This window comes from Gymnoscopelus microlampas, assembly GCF_963454915.1.
Source record: "Gymnoscopelus microlampas genome assembly, chromosome: 16".
Taxonomy (NCBI): domain Eukaryota; kingdom Metazoa; phylum Chordata; class Actinopteri; order Myctophiformes; family Myctophidae; genus Gymnoscopelus; species Gymnoscopelus microlampas.
In genome coordinates this window covers 45,752,645-45,774,999 of record NC_139953.1, presented here as the reverse complement: position 1 = coordinate 45,774,999, position 22,355 = coordinate 45,752,645, and the positions used below count along the sequence as shown (strand labels likewise).

Genomic DNA, 22,355 nt, shown 5'->3' with positions numbered 1-22,355 from the left:
CTTCTCCTCGCCTGAATACAATTTGGAAATAGGAGTTCAGGGGTAAAACGCCTACTTATAAGTCGCCTTCTCTAGCTCTACACTGAAACAGTTGCCTGATTTGTAACTGTATCTATAATCTAAGTCCCAAGGAGCTCAACTAAGTATTTTACTACTCTGGAGCCTAAGTTCCTATTCTAAGTATTATATCTAAGCTTGTGATAGATATTTAGGTGTCCTCCTTCAGCTCGCAAGAACCTGCTTTTTCAGTGTACAGGCCCTTTTTAGAGACAAGTTTAGTTCTGCCCATTATCCCTTCCTTTGGGCCTCCCTCTAACTCCTCGATCTATCCTGACACGGTTGCCTCCCCTTATGTCCCCCCCCCCCCCCACATGGCAATTTAAAGGGATATTTCACTTTCAAACATGTTTGGGGTCATTGTAACGTCTACTCAGGTAAAAAGAAAAGAACGATAATTTCGCCATATCACAAAAGTATGTGAATTTATAAAATTCCCTGGCTGCTGATTCGGGATCTGGTTTGGCTTTTCAAAATGAGTCAGTAAATAAGTCAATCTGACCCTAGATCTGTAATCGGAGGCATTAACCACTTAAACCCCAGCATCAGTATTGTGGGGAAAGCTTTGGCAGAAAATAGCAGATCGACAAGCTCACAATGCTTGTCGATCTGCTAATGAAAAGAAACAAACCGAAACATTTTAACTGAAACAACCATACTCACTCTGGATACTAAATACTCAATCTGGGATTAAGAGATGAACTGAAACTACTGAATTGAACAACAACAAAAAATTAAACTAATGGAAATGAATGCAAAATACCAAAATATAGCTTAAATCCTGTTGTTACCTTGTACAACCACCTGAAGTTAGCGTTGGACTACTTTTAGTGCGTGTGAGTGTGAGTGTGTGTGTGTGTGTGTGTGTGTGTGTGTGTGTGTGTGTGTGTTCATGCATGCGTGTGCACGTGCGCGCGTTCGTGCTTGCGTGCGTGTGGCCATTTTGTTTGTACAGAAGTTTAAATATCTGAAATCTAAGTGTAATTTGACCCAAAATACAGACAGTTCATTCAGTTGTTGGGCATGAGGAAGAGCATTTTTACATACTATAATCCAGACATGAGAGTAAAAGGTACAACAGTTAATTCGATTGCATTTTATTAGTCATATAATTCACTGCATCATGATCATTGAGTATTTCCTCACTGAAAAGACCAAAATCAATTCCAACTCAGTGAAGGGTGTTGATTGGTTAAGGTAGCTGGGCTCTGGGTGTTGATTGGTTGTTGTAGCTGGGCTCAGGGTGTTGATTGGTTATGGTAGCTGGGCTCAGGGTGTTGATTGGTTATGGTAGCTGGGCTCAGGGTGTTGATTGGTTATGGTAGCTGGGCTCAGGGTGTTGATTGGTTATGGTAGCTGGGCTCAGGGTGTTGATTGGTTATGGTAGCTGGGCTCTGGGTGTTGATTGGTTGTTGTAGCTGGGCTCAGGGCTGCAGCTGCACCTCCACAGGGAAATGGTCGCTGACTTCAATTGCCTGTGGGAAAGAAAATGAATAACTTTATCCATCCATCCATCTTCAACCGCTTATCCGGAGTCGGGTTGCGGGGGCAACAGAGGGATCGCGAGGCGTCCCCAGGCCAGTGTGGAGATGTAATCCAACCATCTGGTCCTTGGTTTGCTACGGGGTCTCCTCCCAGTGGGATGTGCAGCGTTATTATTAAATACGTCATATACTGTAGACATACTCTAGACAAGTATCTCGGCCATTTTATTACAGAACACATGACAGACGATGATGATATTCACAGACAGTGGCGCAGGATGTATGCGCAGGCGAACATCCTCGCACGTAAGTTTAGCATGTGCTCTGAAGCAGTTTTATCATTCTGTTCAGAGCTTACTGCACACCACTCTACACTGCCCACTTGTGGTCAAGGTATAAGAGAGCTAGTTTTCAGAAACTGCAAGTTGCATATAATGATGCAATGAGAATTTAACTTAAAAGGCCCATATGGTGCAGTGCAAGTGAAATGTTTGTGGCTGCAAGAGTCAATACTCTACAAGCTGTTCTTAGGAATCTAATGCACAGATTCATGTGCCGTTTGGATGAGTCTGAGAACAGCATCATTGTCAATATAAATAACCCTGTGAAGAGTTGCACCAGATCTTCTTCTAGTCTTAGGAGACATTGGCTAAAGGACTGTTTTTAATTCATGTTCACTGTTGGAGTATGTATTTGTATGTATCTGGACCTTGAGTCTGCAATAAAGACATTCATTCATACACTGTCACATAATATGTCTTCAGACAGACGTATAGCATACTGTAATTGCCAAGTGCAGTTCACTCATGAAGTGGATTATTTGCATTTAACGAAGTGGACTGCATTTATGTAGTACTAGAAGGTCGGGCCGCTACGCGGCCCTCCCGTCTAGTAGCCTGGCCCGCACATCGGAGACAGAGACAGTGGAGCGTGTAGATGTTCATTGCAACACCGGTGCTTGTTTCTCGCACATGATTTGGCAACGCACAAACCGAAAGCGAAACCTAACTGCAGCATGCAAACCGAAAGCGAAACCTAACTGCAACATGCAAACCAAAAGCGAAACCTAACATGCAACTGACAAACCCTTTTTTTGGTCGGGACAAACCCATTACCGCGCATGCCAATTGTATTATAAGATGTAGGATCTGAACACAAATATTCACATGTTTTCATTACTTTTCTTTTCTTTTCTTTATTTTTTTGTGGAGTGAATAGAAACCAAGTATATCCACATAGGAGTATTGATACTTTTACTTAAGTAACACATGTGAGTACTTCTTCCACCACTGTTGGTCAGGTATACAATGATTACATAATACTTAAAAAAAAAAATCACTTACATTTACCCCATTGGGGAGGCGCAGATGGCTTGTTGGAGGCTCTAGTGCGAAGTTGAAGACTTTAGCAGTGCCAGGCACAACATGTTGGTTCATGTCGGCGTCTGCCACAATCCTAGAAGTACAGAGAGATGACACGAGATGTGGCCTTTCTTTCATTCTTTACGATATACTATGTGTGTGTGTGTGTGTGTGTGTGTGTGTGTGTGTGTGTGTGTGTGTGTGTGTGTGTGTGTGTGTGTGTGTGTGTGTGCGCGCGGGTGCACGTGAGCGCGGGTGCGCGTGCGTGCGTGTGTGCGTGCGTGCCTACCTGTCGTAGGGACAGGAAGTTCCCACGTTAGTGAAAACATTGTGACCAATCAGCACATGGAAGTTAATAGTGTCTGTCCAGAGACGGATGTTGGTGAATTCATCAGTTCTGGTATTTTTTCTGACATAGTTACAGCCTGCGTTGAAGTCACCCAGTAGCAGTATGTTCTGTTATGAAGACACAGAGAGAGAACAGAACAGAATAGGACATGCAGTTATAAAAATAAATACATTCATAGAGGTGGCGTATCAAAACAGTTCTCAGTGACTTAATTATAATTTTTTTGCTGGGAAACAAATGGTCACACTGTGTTTAGAAGTTCACATTTAGCATGCAAGTAGCTTGTGTTCGTTTCCCATTGCCACCAAATTAATTTTTGGGGGGTTTTGGGGCGGCCATCTGGTACGAATGTCAATTCAAGGTGTATTCTACAGAACTCCCGGCTGCAGTTTGCCTCCCAGAGCAACGAACCTGCCGGCTGAAATGGCTGGATAGTGAAAATGACGTAGATGACCATACCTCCTTTTTAAGTGGATTGTGGATGCAACGGAGGACTTATAGACATTCTCTGCATTAGGTCTTTACCAGGCTTTTCTCCACAGAGATTTGAAAAGACTGGGAACAAGGCTATGCTTTTATGAGATTCAACCGCTAAGATTTGTTTGGGCACCCCTTGTAGGATGTGTTAATTCAATCTTTATTTCAGACTCAATTAAGGTCCATATCACATACCAAATGACAAAATACACAAATGTAAAAAAAAATGGCTCGCGCTGTGCCATCTTGGTACCCTCACCAGTGGTAACCGCAAAGCATTATTGTATACAACCTTACGTTTTTGCATGCTGCTACCCCCGTCCGTATATACGCCACAGATGAGCAGTATAGGCTATACAACAGTGTACAAAATGCTTTAAAAAGTGAAACCTTGATATCTGAAGAGGTGAAGAACACATTTCTGCATTGATATGTTTGCCTGGGCATATAGTTTGCAACGTTGTCTATGGATATTTCTTTGTCATCTGTGAGATCATCAGAGATGTAATGTCTAAAGTACTTAAAGGCCAAGACCACTTTGGTAGAGGTTTGGGTTGTGAAGTTACCTTGCCATGTTGTAACTCCAAAGGTGGACAATAAATCTAAAATAATTGCTCCATTTACTAGAAATTGATAATTCAAAATATGCTCCTCATTGACTTACATTGTACGGCAAGACCACTCTGATCCGGGGTCTTTTAGCCCGTAAACGAACGCAAACAAAGCTCATTCTGACAGTATAGAGCATCACCATACCCAGAACTGTTTGTTTTTTTAATAAAGAATTCAACTTCCTATTAATTTTACTATTTGAAGATCCAGATACAGATCCGGTTTGCTGATGTTCTATATAGTCTGAATCAGCTTTGTTTGAGTTTGTTTACAGGATAAAAGGGCTCCTACTGAGCCCTTCACTGTACAATGTAAGTCCATTTTATATGATCAATTTCAAGTCAATGGAGAAATATTTTTTGATTTCTTGCCCACCTTTGTTGTTACATCATGGCAAGGTAAGTACACAACCCAAACCTCTACCAAAGTGGTCTTGGTCTTTAATCTCACTGCACTTAAGAAGAATGTTACTACTTTTTTTTTTTTTTTCTTTAAGTTTTTGTCCCACGATTTTGTAACCCCATTTTTTACACCCAGTGCCAAATGTCTATGTAATCCTGGGCACTACACTCCCTCTGCCAACCTAGGGAGGCCAGGGCCGAGCTCATGCCTCCTTCAATGCATGAGAGCCAACTGACCTTCTTATCACCTGACAGGGGGGAGTTTCCCTGGTTGGACGTAGCGCGTGGAAGGAACACGTTATTCCAACCAGTTCCCTTCCCCTCCATCATGCGCCCCGGCTGGCCAGGGGGAGGCAGTATAGTGACCAGGATTACTGCATGTTTTTGTGAGGGTACCTACCCTAGGAGACACGGGGAGAACATGCAAACTCCACACAGAGAGGCCCTTTCGCCAACAAGGGTATGGGCACTGATGACGTGGAGGAGAGGACACGCCCCCAGCGCCCACAGCGTCCCCTGCGGGAATTGAACCCAGGACCTTCTAGCTGTGAGGTGACAGCGCTACCGACTGCGCCACCGTGCCCCCAAGAATGTTACTACTGTTAAGATCACCTAAGGGACATTTGTGCCAAATGTCATGTTTTCACAATATTCTTTGGGTGTCTTTGAGTCAATTACCCACAGTGTAGGTGGCCATTTAGAATTGTGTTGTGCGTGTGTGTTTGTGTGAGCGTGTGTGAGTGGAGATTTACTTTGACATTAAGATATCGTTTGACATGATCCACCACATCAACCAGGAAATTAAGCTCCTTTACGGTGCCCCTGGCAGGTGTGTCATCTGGAATGGCGTGCAAGGCGATAAATGTGTAGTCAAAGGCCTGCCGACCTAGGAGACAAGAATGGGTGGGGGAGGGGGGGGGGATATGGAGAGAGAGGAGAAGGTGTTAGATAACTCATTTTGTCTAATAATGTTATACATTTTGTACTGTATTGTGGAGTCTTGTCAGACAGGTGAGCACACCAGCAAGGTGAGCCAGTGGAACAGGAGCAGAGTTCAGCACCAAGGACAGCGCCACACTGATGGCCCCTATGAACTATTATTACTAGCAACAATATTCTTTCTCTTTTACCTATTTTTCAGTTATAGAAACTACACACAATAACAAGATAAGATGTTGCAAAACATGCTTTATTTACACAGATTTATGACTTAAAAATAGCTAAAGAGAAATTACTGCATATTACTGCTAGCTATATGGATATATTATTGCTGCTAGCAATAATAGTTCATAGAATCATTATTATTCTTGCTGAAGAAATCACATTTAATCAATATTTGTGGGCTGTAATGATACATCGTTCAGAGTAACAAAATGTCATTAAGTGTAACACCAGAAATCACCAGTATTTTATGTTAAAATGCAATAACTTAATTTTGTTTACTAAGAAAACAAATATCAAAAGATGAATTTAAACACAGTTTCATAGATTTTAGCATTTTATTCAGTGTAAGCCTTACACTAAAATGCAAAATGTACACTGCAAGGCATCTACATCATAAAGATAATGGCCGCGCTTCCCAAAGAGATCCTGCGTAGGGAGTTACGTGCGGTCCTTACGAAGGCTCCGTTAAGAAGGCTGGCTTAAGTTACGGGTGTTTCCTGAAAGCGCACGTAAGTGCCTCTCTCCACACAGGCTACAAAGTACCTTAAGCATGCACGTAACCGATCAGAGATGTCCTATCAATCAATGCCACTATCAACAGACTGACCGATTGTTCCACGGAACTTCCTCATAAGGTCATGCTCGCAAATGAAGTTTGGGATTGTACTCGGCCCATCAATAAAATAATGCTTAAAATAAACAAGCTTTAAAAATGACATCTTTGTTTTTTTACAACAAGGGTTATTTCATTAGTTTGTAATGATAATAATTTCAAAAAATAATTTATTGCTTTCTATCTATCGCAAATTTTAACTCGGGGGTGGGGGCATTCGGGTAATTGGTAAAAATGCAATTGTTTTATACACAAATAAGCCGGCTTGATTGGTTTAGGGAAAATGTAATCCTCTCCCCCTTGTAATCGCCGACACAGCAGCCAATGTCAGACTGAAGCTCCACGCAGCTTCAGGCTGATAATCAGGCTACCAAATGCTCCACTCGGCTCCACTCCTACAGTATCTGAACCTGGAAGTCTGCCACTGCCATCACTGCTGTGACCTGATCCACCATTGCTGCATTCAGCTCCACTCAAACAGTATCTAAATAAATCTATATTCTATAACTGCAACTCCATCCTGTCTGTCTCCGTGTTTGCACCTGGGTTCAAGGAAACTTTACAATATGACATTCCATTTGGTATAAGTCTATCATTAAACCGATTCCTAATGTAGCCAGTCAGGAAATGTCCCTCCTAGGCTACTGTGGAGATATACATGCCACAGCCCCTCCCACTTCCTGTTTTCCAAATTGTTTGGTAGCAAATTCTCCCTCTTCAATCCCTGATGTAGCAGGTTGCCTCTGCTCTGTGCAATGCCCCGGGTAGGTGTATATTGTAGATAATAGGTGAAAGTACATGTATATTTTACCTGCTTGAGGCTGACCCTTTGTTTGTCACACTTAAGGCCCTGCTCCCTAGTGACTCTGCTCTCCTGTGTTGTGCCTTCCACATGGGTTGTGTGCAATAGTCAGCCAGAGGTAATTGTCATTATTTTGTTTGTATATAATAGATCTGTTTTACAGTGTATTAATGTTTATCATTTGTTTCTTTTGTAGACTATGACTGCCACTGCTGTTTTGTTATGTTTGGGTTTTGTTTTATATTTATTTCAGTTATTTTACTATTATTTTCCAAGGTAAAACAAGGTATAACAAAACTACTGTCGTGAAACCTTTGTTACGCTGAATGATAAAAGCATTGCACTGAACGATGGTAAATCTCACAAACATATTTAATAGGCAATGCCTTAATTGGCCACCTAAATGAAATATCAAATGTTTAAATACTTTTTAGATATGATATATCACCCATGTGTTGTTGTTGTGAACACTAGCACAATTATGCCATGGATGTTCATTCATTTTTAAGGATGAATTAAAAAAAAAAAAAGGATAGTCATTAACATTTTTGCAAGGACAGTTACACTGAATGACATTTTGACACTTTAGAGCTGAATAACAGAATCAAATGAATAGTTTTCAATACAAATAGTTCTTGGTTAAAAGTAGAGAATAAGTTGAGTTATTTAATATTACATTTATACTGTTGTTTTAAGAAGACATGCATGATCATGATAGTCCATAGCTACATGCCCTCACATAGTCCAAAGCCAATGTATTGAGGTTAACTCTGGACTGTGACTTCCTGAACCCCAGCTCTGTTAGGTTCAGGAACAAAACAGAATGCCCCATTAGCAAGAAAACAATGTTGCAGCATCAGCAAAAACACAGATGTGGTCAATTATCCTTATAAACAAAACCAGATGAAGTTCTCACTAGGATCAAAAAGGCAAATTGGCCCAGAATCACCCTGGCCTAATAAATCATCAGGCCAGGGTGTCATAGATGTGTAAAAGTGTCATAGATGTGTCATGAATAATGTGATTGATTATGATTAAGTAAACATGCGGGAGGGTTATGTGGGGAAAAGGTCATGTTCATAAGGTATTTAAACAGGGGTAAATGCAGGGAACCTTTTTGGGCCTTGGGTTTTTGGTACTGGTAAGAGGCACTGCATACTCATTTATTCCATTCATACTGTACTTTGTTCTGCAATCGATTTACTGTGGGGCCATGTACAGTATATTATAATATTGGACTCTGCAATCTACAGGCTCACAACGCGTCACATTGCATTGCGATGTGTTGTGAGCTTGTAACTAAAGTTTTCAAATAATTGTAGTGGAGTAATAGAACAATATTTGCCTCAGAGAAGTAGTGGAGGAGAGAGAGAGAGAGAGCGAGAGAGAGAGAGAGAGACTACCTTAAGGTAGGGGAGATAGGAACCTAACTCTATTTATAATCCCGACCATAAATCTGAACTCTAAAACATTAAAAGTGATGACAAGCTAAATGTCCACACACAGCATACAATTGATCTCAGGCAGCTTACCAGCGGTGTTCTGGAACCTGGCAATAAACGGTGGTCTGATGAAGGTGGGCGGGTAGCGTTGGTTGATGGTTTCTGGTTGATTAGGGTAGTGGTGGTTGATAACAACACGCACTGTGTCTGTACTAACAACATGGAAAAGAGGCACAAATTAAGCCCTTCATTAAAACTAAACAACATTAGGTTTAATAGGATTATAGTCATGAGATAGAGATGCAAATAATGTAATTAAACCGAAATGATGCTCGTTATGGTCAATAGAGAAGTAAATCATTTAATAAAACAGAAAGTACAGTATGGTGGTTATTGTGATGTCATGGGTTCACGGTGATGTCCTGGTGGTGATGTCATCATCATGCAGGTCCAGGGGTTATCAATGTGTCCGTGGCAAGACTTGGCCTCGTCCGTGGGAAATTCTAGATTTTTTTTATTTTTTATATATAACATTATAACGTTCTTATTTTGATCATAAGACCTAATTACTGAATGTCAGTCTCCAGGTTTTCTTCAGGATATGTATGACACTGATTTAATATGACAATGTGTATGGCACATTAGGAGTTCACTAGGACTCCTAAAGACCCACATAAGAGTGTACAAGTGTACATTTGAGTTACAGACTTGTAATGGTCACATGTAAGGGCATTTAGGGCTAGCTCTTTGTTGTTAGTCATGTTAGTCTACCCATGTGTGTCCATGGTGAACATATCATTTTGGCAAAAATGTCCACCACAAGCCAGCAGCATGGCCTGTGCAGGTCCATTCATAAGGGCGATGTATGTGATTTACTGTACTTGAACAGGTAGACGTATCGTTCCATGTGGCGGTCTGGACCCAGTCCCTCGTTCATGTTTGGACCCAGTTGACGGCTGTTGATGAATTTATACTGTGGACCTGCTCTGGATATACAGTAGACACACACACACACACACACACACACACACACACACACACACACACACACACACACACACACACACACACACACACACACACACACACACGCGCGCACGCACGCACGCACGCACGCACACGTACACATTTTACATGAATCAAGGTAAACCCGAGATAATACATCAAATGCAAGAAATAGTAATTTAGGATCATAGGTAAACCAAGAATATATCATGAGTCTAAACAGTGAAATATTTTCAAAAAAATCAATTATCTCTTGTGTGTTGGCTTGGTCAGTCGTTACAGTACATTTTTTATGTGGGTCAAAGACGTATGAGACAGAAAAAGTTAACAGCAATTAAAATTATAATAATCTGTACATTGAAACTACTGTATACACACTATACGCACAGTTACACACATACACACACAATTGTAGATCTGTTATGTTCAAATATCCGAAGTATAAAACAGTATAGGTGGTTAATGTATATTATTTAGCTAAATTTGCTGAAAGTAACTTGGAAGTTACACTAAGTTAAAATGTAATGACCTTTAAGACCTTTTTTATACCAAATTGTCAAATATTACGTAAGAAAGAGGCAAAAAAAAACTTGTGCTAACGAAAACTAGAAATGGCTTGAAAACAATGTAAAATCACTGGAAGGTCTTACAGGTTGTTGACCGCGTCCAACAGTGCATAGATTACAGGCAGGCGAGCATCAGGCTCTCTGACCTCCTGGATCACAATGATGTCATAGCGACGGACAATCTACAAAACAGGAAATATTGACACTTTTTTTTTCCTGTAACGACAAACAAGTTCATTCTGTACTGAAATGTACAATTGAGTAAATTAAAGGAAAAGCAACAATATGGCCTCTGCTTTTTCAATTGAACGGTATAATAGTTATAAAAGATTTTTAAAAAATGTGCCCTTCTACCCCCCAGATCTGAAAGTTTTACCATTGAGCTAATAGTGCCGGCCTGCTTGCTCCATCAGCTCAAAATTCGTGTCAGATCCGGTGTCTAGGTGAGACATGACCTTTTTTGACACCATCTAAATGTGAGTTAAATTGTATTAACATACGCTACCTTATACGTATATTGGACAAAATTCCATTTTAGTCATTAAAAAAGTCACATAGTGCCTCTTTAAGATAGTGTCAACATTAAGCTTAATACAAATATGTTTGCAACTTAAACATACACATTTTATGTGATTAACATACACAGCAACCAGGTTGTTTGTATCAGGTCGATTATTTACATGCGATTACACAGAGAAACTATGTGAATAAACAGTGGCGTGCACAGACATTTTGAGGGGCAGGTGCTCAAGTAAATTATACTTTTTGTTTACTTGGTCTGCTCTTTTTTTCCCTCTACACCTATACCTCTTTGCCAAAAATAGCCGATCTACAAGCCCACAACGCCTCGCAGCGCGAGGCGTTGTGGGCTTGTAGATCTGCTATTTTTGGCTAAAGTTCTCCTCAGAAAAGGGATGCTAGGTTTCGAGTGGTTATGGTAAAAAGAAAAATCATATCACATAAAGATTTGTGGCGGACCCCCTGTAGTAACTCTGAGGACCCCCTAGGGGTCCCGGACCCCCTGTTGAAGACCCCTGCTGTAAACTGGGGAAAAAAGGGCACTTCTGGTCAAGAGGGCAAAGGGCAGGTGCTCTAGCGCCACCTAGAGTCTATCTGTGCACGTCCCTGTGAATAAAGTCTGCAGTGTTTCATACCATGGCGATGTAATTCAGGATGATGGCTTTTTGGAGAGTTGGAGGACTTCTGGGAACACCTGGAAGATTGGCCTTACTCGGACCAAAATTCTTGAGGTTCCAGGCTGCCACCCTGAGCAGAGGAGCAGGAGGAGCAGGAGGAGCAGGTAGAGCACAGGCCAGCTGCAACCCACCCAGCAAGAGGACCAGACAACACACTAAACGCATCCTGGGGTTGAGGAGGGATAAGGTCAGGTTAAGAGCAGTGGTGGAAAAAGTACTCAAATGTGTTACTTTTTATTATTAATATCTTTTTTTATTTCATTTTTAAAGACAGTACAGTGTTACAGACAATACAAAAAAGAACACCACGAAAAAAAAAAAAAAAAAAATGTGTTACTTAAGTAAAAGTATCAATACTGCAATGTAGAAGTACTCCGTTACAAGTAAAAGTCCGGAATTCAAAATGTACGTGAGTAAAAGTACAAAAGTATTCATATCAAAATGTACTTAAAGTACCAAAAATAAAAGTACTAAAATGTTTGAAAATAGCAGATCTACAAGCTCACAATGCGCGCCGATGCGTTGTCAGCTTGTAGATAGGCTATTTTCAAATAGCATAAAACTAGAGGTCCGGGCGCCCTCGGCCGATGGCTGAGGCACAGGTCGCGTACAGGTCCGCCACCGTGAGCAGCTACACAGTACATTTTTTCTTTTAACTCTGAAAGTTTGCGTGTATAACCAAATGGACCCTTACTGGTCGATTTATTACACTCTCAGAGTTACAAATGTATAAATGAACACTGACTGTGTACGGTAAAATGCAGTTTGCACTCGAGCTATTTTAGCACTTTTAGGTAGTTTAGATATTTTATATAGATTGTTTATTTGTTTAAGCAGCTATTTAAGAAAATGTAGGTCCCAATGAAAGGTTTAAAGATTGGGTAAGTGATTTACTTTGGTTAAAATAAGTGTTAAATATCTCTATATTGTGATAGTACTCATTCCTATCGTGTTTGTTCAGTAAAAGGAGTCTCTCCCATGTCTCTCCAGCTCTTTATTAAACAGAAAAAGCATTTTCAGTGCTCTCTCCTCATTGGCTTAAATGTTGTCACCTACCTGAAAATGTACTTTATTCTGTTTACTTAAGAGCTGGAGAGACCCCTGTGACCGAACAAACACTCTGTAGCAATGATTAATCAGAATATAGTACTTTAACCTTTTTAACAAAAACAAATATTTTACCAAAATATATCACTACCTACCTTTAAAGTCCCAGTGGAAAATATGAAAGTTCTAGTAATGGATTAAAATAAGTTGTAAAAAATACAATTTTATTCTCCTCTAAATAATTGTACCTTCCTTATACCTTATTATTTTACCTGTTGTCTTTTGGAGCAGATGATGTTGAGTAGTCTTCTCCTCGCCCTGAATACAATTTAAAAATAGGAGTTCAGGGGTTTTAAACCCTCTCTAGTACACTGGAGCAGTCCCCTGATAAAACCTTATCTATAATCTAAGTTCCAAGGAGCTATATCAACTAAGTATTATATCTACGGCTACTCGTAATAGATATTCAGGCGTCCTTCTTCAGCGCATAAGAACCTGCTTTTTCACTGTGTGGGTCCTTTTTAGGGACGATTTTAGTTAACCCTCCCTCTAACTCCTCGACCTATCCTGACACAGTTCCCTCCCCTTATGGGTGTCCATACTTTGTGAAATGACACCTTTCTACGCCCACCCAAGAGTCCTCCCTCATCGCTTTGTGAGTTTCATCACTTCAATGTGAGTTTCATCACTTGAATGACTGATCTTTCTTGTCTCCCTATAGCAGGCTATAACAGGGGGTCCGGGACCCCTAGGGGGTCCTCAGAGTTACAACAGGGGGTCCGCCAATTCTTTATGTGATATGATTTTTTCTTTTTACATTAACCACTTGAACCCTAGCATCCCTTTTCTGAGGAGAACTTTAGCCAAAAATAGCAGATCTACAAGCTCACAACGCCTCGCGCTGCGAGGCGTTGTGAGCTTGTAGATCGGCTATTTTCAAATGGCCTATGTATAAAATAGGGCTAAAGTGGTTAATGTATGTTTCATAATATGATCATTTATATCTGAAAAGTAACTAAAGTTTTCAAATCATTGTAGTGGAGTAAAAGTGCAATATTTGCCTCTGAGATGTACTGGAGTAGAAGTAAAAGTATTGGAAATTGGTAATACTCAAGTAAAGTACAAATACCTCAAAATAGTACAGTACTTAAGTAAATTTACTTAGTTACTTTCATCACTTGAATGAATTTGCATATTTAAATGTACAAATTCAGAAAACTTGTAATACGATAAATGATTGTCTTCATGTAAGTAATCAACTCAGGAAGTTTCATTATGATAACTCTTTTTAAAATGTTGTCATTGTTTCACCTGTCATGTACGTATGGGGAAAATAACAAAATGTGTGATAACCATGAAAAAGCTACTCCTGTGGAGAGGTTATCATATATTTATTTACTCGTATTGACCCTATGAACAATTTAATATAGGTATGGTTTTGCCCACTCTTTCGATAATGAAATCTTGTCTGGCTCATGGACTAACTGAAGAGACCACAATCACTTCAAATTCAGTGAAGGGTGTTTATTGGTTGTTGTAGCTGGGCTCTGGGTGTTGATTGGTTGTTGTAGCTGGGCTCTGGGTGTTGATTGGATGTTGTAGCTGGGCTCAGGGTGTTGATTGGTTGTTGTAGCTGGGCTCTGGGTGTTGATTGGATGTTGTAGATGGGCTCAGGGTGTTGATTGGTTGTGGTAGCTGGGCTCAGGGTGTTGATTGGTTGTGGTAGCTGGGCTCAGGGTGTTGATTGGTTGTGGTAGCTGGGCTCAGGGTGTTGATTGGCTGTGGTAGCTGGGCTCAGGGTGTTGATTGGTTGTTGTAGCTGGGCTCAGGGTTTTGATTGGTTGTGGTGGGCTCAGGGATTCAGCTGCACCTCCACAGGGAAATGGTCGCTGACATCAGTTGGCTGTGGGAAAGATATAAAGTATACGTATTTTTATGCTGTTTTTATGCATTGGTTTTGTTGCATACATGTCCAACCAAATATTTTTCATGTGTACTTCACTTTCAGAGGATGTAAAAACTCATAATAATTATTGTAAAATGTCTTTAAAATGGCTTTGGTAGAGAGTTCACTGCATGGCTAACTTATACACCCCGACACCAGTATGCCGACAAGAGCATTTGGACCAGACCAGGATTCGAGAGTTCAAAGTGTTTTATTGCCAGTCTGTGTACAACACATGTGATGATGATGATAATAAGGTGGTGGTGATGATTTAACTAAATAGGAGTGAAAGACAGAAACAATCAGTAACTTAAACAAACAGAAAGCATAAACAGACCGGCATACATGTCCATCGAGCAAATAAACCAAGGAACATAAAGTCTAATAAACAGAAAACAAACTTACTTATAATGCATCGGAAGTGCTCACATAGCCGTGGGTTTCCTGCAGTGAATCTCTACCCTTCAGACAAATGTTGGTCCGAGGGTTCAACCTGAGCCTATATAGGCCCACCCCAGCTGAACCAAACTAGACTCAGATTGGGCCCCGCCCACCACTAAGTGACATGATCAGTTTGTGAACTCCATTCCACCCACTCTCAGCTTGAGAGGGGGTGGATTTTGTACAATTATTATTATTAAATTCATCATATAGCCGACTGTTACATACAGTGTCACATAATATGTGCTCAGACAGAAGTATAGCATGCTGTAAATGCCAAGTGCAGGTTACTCATGAAGTGGATTTTTTTGCATTTAACGAAGTGGACTGCATTTATGCAGTATGTAGGATCTGAACACAAATATTCATATGTTTTCATTACTTTGCTTCTCTTTTCTTTCTTTTTTTTGTGGAGTGAATACAAAACAAGTATATCCACATTGGAGTATTCATACCTTTACTTAAGTTACACATGTGAGTACTTCTTCCACCACTGTTGATCAGGTATACAATGTTTATTTTATTAAGACCATCCCTTAAAAAAAAAAAACACTTACATCTTGTACCCCAGCGGGGAGGCCCAGCTGTAGTTGGAAGTTAAAGACTTGAGCAGTGCCAGCCACAACATTCCGGTTCATGTTGGTGGTTACCACAATCCTAGAAATACAGAGAGATTTATTTTCAATTTATGTATTAGGGGTGTGCCGACTAATTTCATGATACGATACACGATATTGGGCTCACGATATCGATACGATACAATATATGGCACTTTTTTATTATTCAAATATATGTGGGGGAAAAAAAGCAAATGCAAACAAATACTTCTGTTTTTGCATTATCATTATTGCCAAAAAATAAAAAGTACAAAAAATATATATATATTTATTTTTTCAAATGCCAAAACGATACATATCGTCACGAAAACGTATCGCGATATATAGTGGGACGATATATCGGCACACCCCTACTATGTATGTATGTACTCAACAGTATAATTGTGTGTGTGTGTGTGTGAGTGTGAGTGTGAGTGTGAGTGTGCGCATGCGCGTGCGTGCGTGTGCGTGTGTGTGCCTATCTACCTGTCGTAGGGACAGGGTCTCATAGCTCCCACATTAGTGGCAACATTGTGACCAATCAGCACGCTGAAGATAGTAGTCGTTTGCCAGAGACTGATACTGTTGAATTCATTGGTTCTCCCATTGTTTCTGACATAGTCACAGCCTGCGTTGAAGTCACCCAGTAGCAGTACGTTCTGTTATGAAGATGACACAGATAGATAGAGCATATAGGACATACAGTTTGCAACGTTGTCTATGGATATATCTTTGTCATCTGTGAGATCATCAGAGATGTTATGTCCAAGGAACGTATTCTCACTGCACACAAGAAGAATGTTACTACTGTTAAGATCATCCAAGGGAAATGTCATGCTTTCACAATATTCTTTGTGAAGCCATGAATTGTGCTGTGCGTGTGCGTGTGTGTGTGTGTGTGAGTGGAGATTTACGTTGCCATTTCTCCATTTAGGTAGTTGAGCCACCACATCATCCAGAGAATTAAGCTCCTGTACAGTGCGCCTGGCAGGTGTGGCATCTGGAGTGGAGTGCAGGGGGATAAACGTGTAGTCAAAGGCCTGCCCACCTAGGAGACAAGAATGGGGGGCGGGTATAACATTATTTTGTCTAATAATGTTATTAATTATGTATTGCAGAGTCTCACTGGGCCGTCAGACAGGTGAGCACACCAGCGAGGCGAGCTTGTGTTTGTTGAAATACTCTCCTCCTGACATTGTGCCTTTCTTTTTGTTTTAGGCAAGGCAACATAGGACTTTAAACTGAAGCCTGAATATTTGTGCATGGCCCTCCCCTGGTCCGGGAAGAATTTACGTGGTTACTTACCATTGTTTTGAATCACCCCTCCCCCAACCCTTTGCCTCAATCCCTTGAACTTTAGATGTCAATCTTAGCCAATCAGGATGAAATATGAAAAATCAAACAGATCCATCTTGATCACATGACTATAGAGATCATGTGTACCGATTTGTGTGAAACTTTGATAAAACCTGAAGGCTTAATATCCAAAAATGTATTTTACATAAGTCGGCCTCTGGCGCTATAAGAGGCAGATGTGAAAAATGCAGGGCAAAGGTTTTTCCTTGGCTTCTAGGGAGTGCACACATACAAAGTTTAACACAGTTCGTTGCAGTTATAGGTAAAAACGCAAATCGGCTTGTTATAGCGCCACCATGAGGCTGCAGATCGGCAATTTTCAAATAGCCTATGTATAAAATAGGGCAAAAGTTGTTAATGTATGTTTTATAATGTAATAATCTGCAAAGTGCACACTCCCTAGGAAGCAGGGAGGGAGGGAGGGAGGTGAGGGAGGGGAGGGAGGGAGGGAGGGGAGGGGAGGGGAGGGGCGGGCTTTATAAGTCCTCCAATTGTCAGCCCTGCCCCCCCCCCACACACACACAGACAGACACACACACAGTTTGTTACAAGCTCTGCAATGTTTTTAAGTAAATGATCAAAATAAACAACTCAAAATGCAACGTTACTCCACATGAATGTTGAGTAGAGTTGTCAGTCCTTACCAGAGTGGTGAAAGCTGCTAAAACACACTTGTGACAACAAGACATTGGAAACAGAAGTGCATTATCTCTATCTGACCAAAACTGAGGTGAGTTTCTGCAGGTAACTTAGCATAGCTAATTAGCGGCTTAGCATTAAAGGAGTTGATAGAATTTGTGTTTAATTTCACTTTTATTTTACTTGGCAAAGCAACTAGTCAGGATGAAGCATTGTTGTGTTGTTTGATGTGATGTGAAGTGAATCTGTTGTATTGTTGAGCTGTGTTTGATTGTGATGCTAAGACAGGCTATGCAGGCCTAGACAGTGGTGTAAAGTAACTAAGTAAATGTACTCAAGTACTGTACAATTTTGAGGAGCTTTTACTTTTTTAAAACTTTGGTTTTACTAGTTACTTTGTAGATTTGGATTATTATTACAAAACATACCACTTAAGCCCTATAGCCTATATAGTTAGGCAATTTGATTTGAATTAATCTTTCTTTCTTTCTTTCTTTCTTTCTTTCTTTCTCTGGCAGAGGTGTTGCAGGGGACACATCTCCCCCCATCTCTTCATTATAAGCGTGACATCAGTGAAGGAGGGGAGCAAGAACTGGGATTCACTACTACAACTAGGAGATGACTCTCTAATGTAGTCTTTTTATTTTATTTTATAAACACACACACACAAACACACCCCACACACACACACCCCCACCCATACACCCCCACACACATACATATGACGATGCAGATGACATCTGCATCGTAGATGCCCAGAAGACTGAGGTTCTCACCTAACACCCTCCCAGACCATCCACCTCTAATAAAGTACTGGTGAAGCTAACCAGAGAGATGTAAAGTACTGGCGAAGCCAACCAGATGTACGGAGGATGAAGATGGCGGGAGACGCCCGCTGGAAGGCTCATCCGAGGTTGCCCTGCCCTAGAGAACGAGATCTGGAGATCTCTCTCTATCCATGGGTTTGTCTTCATGGGGGATTCCGACGACGACTTGATCCGCACGGTCGAACGGCCGAAGACCTTGTCCTTCTCGGGGGTTTCCCCTGAAGACGGCTGATGAAGACGACTCAAAGTAGGAACCTCTTTAGGACTGTCACGATTATGACATTTTACTTGACGATTAATTGTCGCTCAAATAATTGCGATGAACTAGGCCGAATTAATGAATTACTGCGTCGTACGCTGAACATGTATTAATAAAAATGTGTCTGTCTTCGTAAACAAAAGGTGCACAGGTCAGATATGACAAATAACTTGCATAACTCAATAACTAATAAATAACACACACACACACACACACACACACACACACACACACACACACACACACACACACACACACACACACACACACACACACACACACAGTATACAATTGATCACAGGCAGCTTACCTAAAGTGTTCTTGAACCTGGCAACAAACGGTGGTCTGCTGAAGGCAGTCTGATTAGGGTACTGGTAGCTGCGAAATACACGCACTGTGGTGGTTCTAAGGACATGGAAAAGAGGCCCACATTAAGCTCTTCATTAAAACTAAACAACACTAGGTTAGGATTATTAATAGTCAATAGATATGCAAATGATTTAATAAAACAGAAAGTATGGTGGTTAATGTGATGTCATGGTGGTGATGTCATCATCATGCAGGTCCAGGGGTCATCAATATGTCCGTACACGGACAAATGTGTCCGTGGCAAGACTTGGCCTTGTCCGTGGAAAGTTTTAGATTTTTTTTTTTTCTTTTCAATTTCTTTTTATTTGAGAAATTGCAGGGTACAGTAACTACTTGCCCCACAACATTCCACAATCATCCCATTCCTTAGTCCCCCCCCACCCCACTAACAAACAAAGTGAAATAAAAACAAAACAGTAATAATAAAGAAAAATGAATTTGATGAAAAAAATGAATTTGTAATTGGCTTCTTTGATTTTGTTACTTGTAAATGGGAAATGTATTCTATCACAAATATTTAACCAGGTGTTTTCCTCAAATGTCATTGTTAAATCTGTTTCCCAAATCCTCAACAAAGGCAAAAAAGATGAGTGACAGTCTTTGGAAAAGATGTCATACAATTCACTAATTTTACCTTTAATTGTGGTCGATAACATTAATGTTTCTTCTATTTCATATAATTCTAGTCTTAATTTATTTTCTCTTCTAAGTGAATGTATGATATTTCGCATTTGTAAGTATTTAAAGAAGTCAGTATTTGGGATGCCATATTCTGTTCTTAATTCTATAAATGATTTTAACTGCATATTTGTATGAAACAGGTCTTTGAATTGACTTATCCCCAACTGTGCCCACCTCTGTATATTAACTGAGGTTAGATGTTTATCTAGATCAGGATTGCGATAGATAGGAGAGTAAATGGAAGTATAATTAATGATGCCAAGTTTTTTTGAACAATCCTTCCAAGCACGAAGTGTGTTAAGAACAATGAAACAGTTACCTATGTTTCTTATTTTTGTTGAATTGTTTTATAAATATGAGAGAGTCCAATGGTAATGGATCAATAAATTGCGCTTCTAATTGAAACCATTGTGAGTCTTGTCTTCCCAACGTCCATGACACTACATTTCGTAGTTGGGCTGACCAAAAATAATATTGGTGATTGGGAAGGCCAAGGCTTCCTATAGATTCTGGCTTCATAAGTGTCAGTAACTTTATCCTAGGCATTTTGTTTTTATCCTAGATTTTTTGTTTTTTATACATTTATTATAACTTATTTTGATCATAAGACCCAGTCTCAAATGGACCCTATGGGTCCATTTGGTTCCATTTGAGAGTTACAGACCTGCATAGGTCATTTAGGGCTAGCTCTTTGTTGTTAGTCATGTCAGTCTACTCATATATAATCACCTAGGCTGCTAATGCAGCCTGACAGCATTTCGTGGGTTCAAATCATAGACTGTATAAATGAGATGGACAAACCCCCTCCGCTGCTTTCTACAGACCGAAAACGAAGCCTTTGCTGCAAGACTGTAGGTCCGCCATCTTTCAATACGCGTCAGAATGAGTTCAGACCATTATTGGTTGGGTAACTTGTCAATCAAGAGCGGGGGGCGGGGAATGAATGCTATTGGTTGTTTAGCGTGTCAATCAAATCATCCCGCCCCTCCTAGAGAATAGCCTACTTTATCGTCAATTTTATAATAAATAGAACCATAATTTAGCAAAACGCATATCCTGATGATTGAAAGGAGACTTTAAACTAGCGACTGGAAGCATATAGAATTTATGACAATTTTTATTACAGTAAGAAAATCTAGTCTAAAGTTTGTCAAAAAACCCATTCACTTGCGCTAAAATAAATTCTTTCTGAACTCACAGGTCGGCGCAGGGTAAAACAGCGCCACTCTGGCCATTTTGTCGGCCTCATCGTACATATCTCAGCCTTGCCCCTTGGTTCAAATCCCGATTCCGATGACCTTAGCTGCGTGTCACTCCCCATCTCTCTCTCCCCATTTCCTTTCAGTCTACTGTATACTATCAAATAAAGGCAGAAAAAGCCAAAAAATATCTTAAAAAAGAAAACAAAAGAATGTCCACCCCAAGCCAGCATGCCGATGACCCCTGTGCAGGTCCATTCATGAGTGTGATGTATGTGATTTACTGTACCTGTAGAGGTAGACGTATCGTTCCTTGTGGCTGTCTACGCCCAGTTGACCACTGGGGATGAAATCATACCGTGGACCTGTTCTGGAGAGGGACACACAACGTAAGTTATGACTATAACTATGGATCTAGTATGAGACCGAACAATGACCGTCAATACGGTCATAACAATGAATGATGCCCTCATCTTGCCCACATGACCCGAGGAGACGGTCTCACCTTTAACTATGCCCGGTGAGAGCAGCTCCGCCTCCAGCCTCGAACGCCTCAGAACGTTCCGAGCGACAGGAGATAGTGGGGAGGCATGCGTTAATCCGACAGACCTTTTCTCCGACTATGTGGCATCCGCGTGCGGTTAGGGAATGGTTAGGGTGCGGGTTTGGTTCGGGTTTACTGTTTAATGTCGGAGCACTGCGCTGTCGGAGGAATGCGCTGTCGGACTAACGTATTGCACCCAGATAGTGACGGTCATCGTTCGGTCTCATAGATCCATAGTCATAACTTACGATCTATTTACCTCACTCTGACCGTCACTACGGTTTACTCAACCCGTACACTGCTTACTCAAGCAGCGAGTGTGAGAACTACCAGCAAAAAAAGAAAAGCAGTTTTATTCAATATTAGGCTGGCATATATCAAACAGATACTCAACCTACCGTGCAGGTCTCTGCAAAGAGGCGGAGCCGCTCTCACCGGGCATGGTTAAAGGTGGGACCACCTCCTCGGGTCATGTGGGCATGACTATGTTGGTATTTGGTCTCGATAATAAGTATAAGATGAGGGCATCATTCATTGTTACGGTGAGAGTGAGGTCGAAATAGATACACAGTCACACACGCACACACACAAGGGCGCCGATTTATGTCCGCGTTTTTGGTTGCGCAACGCACGCTCGCTGCGCGTAGAGCGAGAAAATTTACTTAGACTTATTTTCCGGGTTTGTTAGCTTTTTGGGGGGGGGTTTGTTACCATAATGCGGTTAATTTGGTACAAAATCGGCGCCCTTGAACACACACACACAGCTGTATCAGAACATGGCCATGCTGTTGTGTTTACCTCGCGTCACTAGGCTTTCCCCCACCGAGGAAAGCCTGGTATTCATTCTAAAACTAGCAGTGTGATCCGGTTTAATTGGTGTTCCGGTTGGCGCTGCATTGTTTTTCTTCCCCACATAATGCCAA

At 40.9% G+C, this 22,355-nt stretch overlaps 2 protein-coding genes across 2 annotated transcripts; both read right to left on the bottom strand.

The window, feature by feature from the left end:
* Positions 1–1,172: 1,172 nt before the first annotated feature.
* Positions 1,173–13,047, bottom strand: LOC311063702 (deoxyribonuclease-1-like). The gene is made up of 9 exons (XM_084083248.1): positions 12,849–13,047; positions 11,488–11,695; positions 10,418–10,515; positions 9,644–9,748; positions 8,853–8,974; positions 5,494–5,627; positions 3,192–3,358; positions 2,885–2,996; positions 1,173–1,532 (listed from the first exon to the last, which is right to left on the bottom strand). Exons 2-9 carry the CDS (start codon positions 11,692–11,694, stop codon positions 1,482–1,484), a joined length of 996 nt encoding a protein of 331 aa, XP_083939374.1. The 5' UTR covers position 11,695; positions 12,849–13,047; the 3' UTR covers positions 1,173–1,481.
* A 1,381-nt stretch (positions 13,048–14,428) lies between these two features.
* Positions 14,429–21,874, bottom strand: LOC311063026 (deoxyribonuclease-1-like; the record flags this gene model as incomplete). The annotated part of the gene is made up of 7 exons (XM_084082242.1): positions 14,429–14,479; positions 15,520–15,619; positions 16,045–16,217; positions 16,473–16,606; positions 18,950–19,044; positions 21,178–21,258; positions 21,831–21,874. 7 exons carry the CDS (start codon positions 21,872–21,874, stop codon positions 14,429–14,431), a joined length of 678 nt encoding a protein of 225 aa, XP_083938368.1.
* Positions 21,875–22,355: the final 481 nt, after the last annotated feature.

Bases quoted from the DNA above. Each gene is read 5' to 3' on its own strand.
- LOC311063702 (XM_084083248.1), bottom strand. From the start codon at position 11,694: ATGCGTTTAGTGTGTTGTCTGGTCCTCTTGCTGGGTGGGTTGCAGCTG. The intron at 9,749-10,417 runs GTAAGACCTTCC...CTGTATATCCAG, and splicing joins TTGGACGCGGTCAACAACCT to AGCAGGTCCACAGTATAAAT. The intron at 3,359-5,493 runs GTAAATCTCCAC...TCTTCATAACAG, and splicing joins AACGATATCTTAATGTCAAA to AACATACTGCTACTGGGTGA.